The sequence below is a fragment of the Vicia villosa genome, unplaced genomic scaffold (assembly GCF_029867415.1).
Source record: "Vicia villosa cultivar HV-30 ecotype Madison, WI unplaced genomic scaffold, Vvil1.0 ctg.000024F_1_1, whole genome shotgun sequence".
NCBI lineage: Eukaryota > Viridiplantae > Streptophyta > Magnoliopsida > Fabales > Fabaceae > Vicia > Vicia villosa.
The window spans coordinates 250,538-258,728 of record NW_026704956.1 but is presented as its reverse complement, the minus strand read 5'-3'; the positions used below and the strand labels follow the sequence as shown (position 1 = coordinate 258,728).

General features: G+C 35.6%; 2 protein-coding genes across 2 annotated transcripts; both read left to right on the top strand.

Moving 5' to 3' along the window:
• LOC131622075 (probable UDP-N-acetylglucosamine--peptide N-acetylglucosaminyltransferase SPINDLY) lies at window positions 1–5,549 on the top strand. Its single transcript, XM_058893118.1, has 11 exons — window positions 1–224; window positions 520–739; window positions 978–1,070; window positions 1,141–1,242; window positions 1,318–1,485; window positions 1,611–1,699; window positions 2,885–3,006; window positions 3,135–3,316; window positions 3,641–3,925; window positions 4,508–4,655; window positions 4,818–5,549. Exons 1-11 carry the CDS (start codon window positions 61–63, stop codon window positions 5,189–5,191), a joined length of 1,947 nt encoding a protein of 648 aa, XP_058749101.1. The 5' UTR covers window positions 1–60; the 3' UTR covers window positions 5,192–5,549.
• A 149-nt stretch (window positions 5,550–5,698) lies between these two features.
• Window positions 5,699–8,191, top strand: LOC131622076 (CBBY-like protein). Its single transcript, XM_058893119.1, has 8 exons — window positions 5,699–6,094; window positions 6,283–6,353; window positions 6,437–6,595; window positions 6,798–6,864; window positions 7,064–7,159; window positions 7,310–7,356; window positions 7,643–7,723; window positions 7,884–8,191. The coding sequence occupies exons 1-8, from the start codon at window positions 5,771–5,773 to the stop codon at window positions 8,005–8,007; spliced, it is 969 nt and encodes a 322-aa protein (XP_058749102.1). The 5' UTR covers window positions 5,699–5,770; the 3' UTR covers window positions 8,008–8,191.

Here is an 8,191-nt window from a genome sequence, read left to right as displayed (position 1 = left end):
CAAAACAACACAGAAAAGTACATATATGAAATGCAGAATTCAAAACCTAACTGACGAGAAATGGCTGAGAAATTGGGAGGAGGTTCAGTAGAAAGTTCAAGCTTCAAGAGACTTAACCCTACCACTCCCAAACTCGTCGTTTTGGCTGACCTTAACGTCGATCCTCCAGAAGTCGACGACGACGATTCTCCACTACTCCCTCCTCCACCTACCGAAATCACCAGGTTTTTCTTTCTCACCTCACTTTTCTTCATTTCAATTTTTCCATAATTTTCAATCTGTAGATAACGATTTGAAATCTCGAACTTAGAATTCCGATGAAATTGAACTGAAACAATGAATTAAACTGTATCTGCAAATATGCTATAATGTAATATTGTAATTGTATTAATTTTGCAAATGTGCTATAATGTAAGATTTTGTAAAAAAGTTTGAAAGTTATTTCAATAAGAACTGTTTATATTAATACTGATATCTTTTTGTTGGTTTTTTCATTTTTATCTTTGAATTAATATATAGGTTGATAAATGATGAAAACAGTCAAGATAGGAGTTTGTTGTCCAAAGAGACCGATAGTAATGAAGGTGAAGGTAAGAGGTTGAACAACAAACTGGGGAAATACCGTTCCAAACCTAGTAAGACGGATTCTTCTATTGACTGTGGAGTTGACGCGGATGGTGATCAACATGTTCAAGGTCCTCCTTCGTCACGGGAGGAAAAAGTTAGCAGCATGAAGACTGTGAGTTTAATTTAGAACTTTCATTTAAATTATCGCACTTTTAAATCTAATTACTGTCAGTCAATCATTCGTCGGTGTTTTAGGATTCCACTTAGTCAGAATAGATAGCTATCTTTTCTAGTTCCTACCTAAAACTAGTTAGTCAGTTATTAAGACGTAATCTTTGACAAAGTAATTTATTTTCATGGTTATGGCCATTGTTGTGGTTTGTTGCTGACAAAACTAGTTATGATTGTAGGGATTGGTTCATGTTGCGAGGAAGATGCCCAAAAATGCTCATGCTCATTTTATACTAGGCTTGATGTACCAAAGATTAAACCAACCTCAAAAGGTAGTTCCTTGAAATTTACCTGTTACGGTTCCTACATATTTGTTTCTCATTTGATCATTAATTTTTTCAGGCTATATTGGCTTATGAGAAGGCCGAAGAGATATTACTCAGGCCCGAGGTTGAGATTGATAGGGCAGAGTTCCTTTCTTTAGTTCAGATTCACCATGCACAGGTGCAATAATCTTAATTTGATAAATTAATGACTATAGTCTCTCTGTTCATTGACATGTTGTTATAATCCTTATAGTGTCTGATAATAGAAAGTTCATCAGAAAATAGTTCAGACAAAGAACTTGAACCTCACGAACTTGAGGAAATTCTTTCTAAACTGAAAGAATCAATGCAATCAGATATCAGGCAGGCGGCTGTGTGGAATACATTGGGTTTTATCCTTCTTAAAACTGGGCGTGTGCAGGTACAACTTTGTTCTCTCTTTTCCATACACTTTATTTTCTCAAGACATACATGATGTTTCAGTTTTTGTAATTGACGTGAGTGCCTTTTTTCCTGGACCAATATAAACACCAAACCCTGGTGTAGAGTGCTATCGCAGTTTTGTCATCTTTGTTAGCCATTGCACCAGAGAACTATGACTGCCTCGGTAACCTTGGAATAGCTTATCTTCAAATGTAAGTTCAAATGATAATTACCTCTTTTTAATTTATAAAATAAATAAAATGATATGCTTGGGATGCTATTGTGTTTGATTTAACTCTTCAGATTAAGTTGTACATATTATTCTGTAACAAATGTGAGATTCATTCTCATGTAATATGTGATGATAATGTCTTTCATTTTTAGTGAAGCGTTAACCTTCAGTACACCCACAATGCACACCATATGGAAGAGATTAAGAGTATTGGTTTAGGCAGGAACAATGTTGAAAAATATTGGCCATGGCGAGTTGTGGTCATATATTTTTTTACAACTACCATGGCCAATTGTGATGGGTGGCGGCACTATGGCGTTTTATGGTGGATATGGGGCTAGGCTAGGGGTGTAAGAGAATCTGAACCAATAAAAAGTAGTCTGTTTAATTTGGTTCGGTTTTTGTAATATTTTTTCATGAAATCCAAACTAAACCAAATCAATGAATTGAAGACTGTGTGTGGTTTGGATCAAGCAAACTGACTTTTTTAAAAATTTAAAAAACTTATTTTATATAATCTATAAATAATCAACTTCTTTTTTTCAAATGCATTAGATTTTTATACCATTAAAACAAGTACTTAAGCTCCAATGAGAAAAATAATATATAATGATTGAAAAATGCATAAATACAACATGTTTTTTCGATAACTCTACTACTAAAGTTGAAATAAAAGAAGTAATAATAAAATATAACTGTTTGGTTTAAATCTCGGGTGATTGGTTTTGAATGACGTGAAACCGATACGTGAACAAATAAAGGCTGGGTTTGATTGGTTCGGTTTAGACCCGAACACACACAAAACCCAAAACAATTAATTGGTTTGGATTGGATCTTTGGATTTGTCGGGTAATTGTTTGGTTCTTATACCTATAGATATGGCAGCATTATATGGTACATTTTTTACTTTCCTCCATCGTTAACTGTGGTGGGAAATTTAGAATGGAGACTACCATGTGTATTTAACAGTGGTTGGTTTTATAACAGTTCTCTTGCTATCCTGTTCAAGGAAATATTCAAACCTTTTGTTGTGTGTGTAATACTATTGCATTGAATTATTTGAGAAATACCAATACTTTTGTGGCTTTGATTGAAAAGAGTTAATATGAGTTTTTATTGCATTTATGTCTTTCCTCATTATTGTTACTAACTAGATTGCCTTCAGAGGAAATTTGGAATTATCTGCGAAGTGTTTCCAAGAGTTGATCCTAAAAGATCAAAACCACCCTGCAGCTCTGGTCAATTATGCTACCCTTCTTTTGTGTAAATATGCTTCAGTTGTAGCAGGTACTATGATTATATGATATATACGCTCATACGATATTATCTTGACCTGTCCTTTCATATGATGTAGTGATTGGCGAAATTTTCACAATATGATTTTGATTTTAGTCATGTGGATTTTTCAATTCCAGGTGCTGGTGCAAATGCTTCTGAAGGTGCTTCAGAAGAACAATCCATGGCTGCTAATGTCGCTAAGGAATGTTTGTTAGCTGCAATTAAAGCAGATGGAAAATCAGCCCATATTTGGGCAAATCTTGCCTATGCATTTTCTATTAGTGGGGATCATCGAAGTTCCAGCAAGTGCTTGGAGAAGGTGCTCATGGCCCCTTGCTACAGTCATTTTTAACGTATTTGTTGAGGTTGTTCTTGGTTTCCTGGTCCTTGTTCTTGAGAGAAATGTTTTGATCGTTGATTCTCTTGAACGAATTCTCGTGGCTAATTTTTTTGGCACTTTCTCCATGATTATCATTAAAGATAACTGGAATGACTCCAATTTATTTTACATGTATTGCATTTTGGCTAGTGTTAGTGTCACTTTGATGTTTCTCCATTATTTTTATCAAGCAATCTTCTGAGGATGTTTTGACCAATATGGATTGTGATTTACTATTTCTTTTCAACTTTCCTTTGTTGCCAGGCAGCAAAATTGGAACCCAATTGCATGTCTACTAGATATGCTGTTGCTAGCCATCGAATGAAGGAGGCAGAAAGATCTCAAGATCCAACTGAACTGCTTTCGTGTGGTGGAAATGAGATGGCTTCCATAATAAGAGATGGTGATTCATCCCTGGTTGAGCTTCCAATAGCATGGGCCGGGCTTGCAATGGTTCACAAGGCTCAGCATGAGATATCAGCAGCATACGAAAGTGAGCAGGATGGGCTGAAGGAAATGGAAGAGCGTGCTGTTTCCAGTCTAAAGCAGGTAATATATTTGATTTCTAAAGGCTATGTTTGGGAGTTTGGAAGAGAGGGGAGGGGAGGGCTTTGGAAAATAGGAAGAATTTGGTGAAAAGAATAAAAAGATTTTGGGTAGGAGGGTTCTGGAGGGTTTGATTTTATTCATAACACCAAAAACCCCATAAAATGGTGGAACTCAAAAATTGTATTGAAGGAGGGTTTTCGAGGGCTTACATAAATTTTCCAAATATCTTTTAGGTTGTTATACTATTTTGAAAATTAAAAATTTTGTAATGATAATGACTCTTTTATCATTCTAAACAAAATCATTTTTTCAAAAAATGTCAAATGTTTTTTTAAAAATTCGTTTTCGGAAGCCTTTCTCTCCCCTCCCCTCCAAACTCCCAAACATAGCCTAAAGGTATATTTAAGGAAATTATAGTTATCGTGCAGACGGAAAATTCTCTGTTCCTTATCTTAAGTATCCATTTGTTAATGGAGATTTTTCCATGCATATTATGCAGCTTGTCTGATGTGAAATGTTTTGTGTCTCTGATGGATATACAATCTCACATCGTTGCTTGATGTATCATTCTTTTTTTACTAGGCCATAACAGAAGATCCGGATGACGTTGTGCAGTGGCACCAACTTGGCCTTCACAGTCTTTGTGCTAGGCAATTCAAAACATCACAAAAATACCTCAAAGCCGCTGTTGCCCGTGACAAATGTTGCAGCTATGCATGGTCTAACCTCGGTAAGTGCTTTCTTTCTATATCCTTTGGCTGTAGAAGGAATATGCATTTTCTCTAGTTGGATATCTATGCCTTTGTATTGCCAGGTTCCAACTGTAGTTTGGCACTTTAGTCCATCTCCATTTTCCCCGAATTTCCTTATAGGTTTTCATATTTGAATATAGGTGTCTCACTTCAACTATCGGAAGAACAATCACAAGCTGAAGAAGTATTCAAGCAGGCCTTGTCTTTGGCGACAACACAAGAAGCACATGTGATACTATCCAATTTGGGAATTCTCTACCGCCATCAGAAAAAATATCAACTTGCCAAGGCTATGTTTTCAAAGTCGCTTGAACTAAAGCCTGGATATGCTCCTGCATTCAACAATCTGGGTCTTGTTTTTGTTGCTGAGGGTCTGTTAGAAGAGGCCAAGTATTGTTTTGAGAAAGCACTCCAATCAGATCCAATGCTAGATGCAGCCAAGTCCAACTCTATTAAGGTTGCCACAATGTCGAAACTATGCAAAGGCCTTTCCTCGTGTATTCTTAAAGAATGATATTGTATGTAGTTCCTCTCTTCTGCTGAACCTCCATTTATAAAAATCAAATCACAGAGGAACGAACTTGTATATTTTAAGATGAACTGTTTGAAATTAAATAGGCATGGACTTGAATCCTTAGATGCTTTGCAAATAAGCAGTTGGGGATATAGTTTTCTTTTTCTTTAATAGTTCATTTCAAGTTATGTAATTACTAATTGATGATTTTGCATTAAGGTAGATTTAATTATGTATCTATCAAATTTCAATCTTGATCAAAGGATTCTACCCTTCAAATGGTTTTTTTTAATATTCTAATATAAAGAATCATTTATATGTCATTCAAGAAAAACAAACAACCATTTAAAAAAATAATAATTTTATTAATTTGTCACAAAAGGAAGGGGTGTGGGAAGGAAATGTGTGGTATAAATAAGTAATGTGACACGTGGAGAGTAAGGAAGACAACACTACCTAATCAAAACAAACCTGTGTTGGAAGTTGAAAACCACAATTAACGGTCCCACTTCAAAGGAAGCAGATAAGTAGTTATTGACGTGCTTATGATGATTTGGTACGCAAGGGAAAGCTAAGGCTATGGCCATGGCATCAGCAAATAGCATCATCTCCATTTCCTCTGCTTCGTTGTTGAATCGAACTCCTCAACCCAAAACAACATCACTAATTAGCCTCCTAAAACACAACAAAGATCATGAACAACGTTGTACTTCAAAATCCTCTTTCACCTTCTCTGCTCTTAAGATATCAACTCCAAAAACCAGAAGAAGTAAGTTGATTTGCTCAGCCTCAGCTTCAGAAGCTTTAACGCTTCCCGCTGCTCTTCTTTTTGACTGTGATGGAGTTCTTGTTGACACCGAAAAAGATGGCCACCGCATTTCTTTCAATGATACCTTCCAAGAAGTAGGTCCCTCTCCTTTTTATTCTTTGCTTTTCCATTTTTATCCGCAAATGTTAATAGTTAGTATGATACAACAGTCAAGGCATCATAGCTCAACCACCTGAGCTATGATGCCTTGTAGACGGCTTTTAATGTTTGTTAGTATGCAATACTTTCATGTAACACTTGTGTGTTTTGTTGAGTTGTGCAGAAAGAACTAGGCGTTACATGGGACGTAGAATTGTATGGTGAATTGCTCAAAATCGGAGGTGGAAAAGAAAGGTAAGTAATTCAAATACTTACATAGTATATTTTTATATTGTTGTTTTGAATTTGAAGTTATAACTTATGAGTTCTTTTTGTAGGATGACAGCATACTTTAATAAGACCGGTTGGCCTGCAAACGCCCCAACAGGCGAACAAGAAAGGAAAGATTTCATCGCTTCACTTCATAAGCGAAAGACAGAATTATTCATGGTGCTTATTGAGAAAAAACTGTTGCCTCTTCGCCCAGGTGTTGCAAAGTTGGTTACTATCTATCTATATTCTTTATCTTATTTATCCAAACTCATTATTTTTTTTAATGTTCTTTGTTAATCATATATATAAGTTAGTTTTCATGTTACTTGTTGCAACATTAATCAAGAAGACATGCTTCTTTCATTATCAGGACACGTCGAGTCTGTGCATCATCTTATTATGTGTTTTTTTCTATCAAACATATAGGCTTATCGATCAGGCTTTAACTCAAGGAGTCAATGTTGCAGTTTGCAGCACTTCCAATGAGAAGGCGGTATGCATAATCACTTAGACAATTTCCTTAAATGAATTTTTTCTGACTATAGGGAAAAACGATTCAGCTATCCTTGTTTCATAATACCTTTAGAGACTCATTTCGTATTAGTTACAATCTTATGGTTGCGTGTTGACAATGTTGTGTAATTTATTCACTATGATGAAACACTCGCATTCAAATTGTGACTTCATTTTAGGTCTCTGCAATAGTATCATTTTTACTTGGACCTGAGCGAGCAGAAAAAATCCCGATATTTGCAGGAGATGTGGTTCCCCGCAAAAAGCCTGATCCAGTAAGATTTTCATAATTCCAATGCTAATTTGGTAGATTTTTAGGACACAATATAAGTATATATGCCGTCCCATTTTACATAATATTGTTGAACTATGGAGATATTTTTCCATCATTCCAATGCTAATTTGGGTTATGCTCTTTGTCACAGGCCATCTATCTACTAGCAGCCAGCACTCTCGGCGTCGAACCTTCAAGGTATCTTATGATAGTAACTTGTTCTCAAACTATGGTTGAAATAAATGTCACATGGTTCTACATTTTCTGAATAGGTTTTTGATACAACATGTGATTTTAGGATGGCTTGAGCAGAACTCATTTACAAGTAAAAGAAACCAGTTGATATTTTGATGCATTTTGTAGATAATCAAATAGAATCATTGTTAACCTTTCAATATCCAAATATCGTATGTAACTTAAAGAGTTTGACAACTAACTTTTTTAGATTAGTAGCAACATTTGAATGTGAAATGTCTTTGTACAGATGTGTTGTGGTCGAGGACAGTGCCATAGGCCTTGCAGCTGCTAAAGGAGCTGGGATGAAGTGTATAGTAACAAAGAGCGGGTATGTTTGTTTCTATTTACTAAATGCAAAACGCAAAGCAGTTTTATAAGTTATTGTATTAGTTTCTTAGATCGAACACGGGATCTCCGGCTTTAAACTCCTTCGACGTCCCTTAACTCACATACCGAGCTAATTTCGTGGTCTCAAATGGATTATGCAGATATACAGCAGATGAAGATTTCCTGAATGCAGATGCTGTATTTGACTTCATTGGTGATCCTCCTGAGGAAAGATTTGATTTAGCATTTTGTGGTAGCCTTCTTGAGAAGCAATATGTGAGCTAGAAAACTTTGAAGTGATGTGGATTTTGTATGATTCAAGTCATGTTCACTATTTCTATCAATGCTCAATGAATTCCTCATTTGTTTTCAGAACCACCCTTTTAAGCCAATGAAGAAAATATTAATGCTTATATTGGTTGTGTAAAGAAGCTTGTTTGCTGTTAAGCTTCATTTATGTTCGATTTTA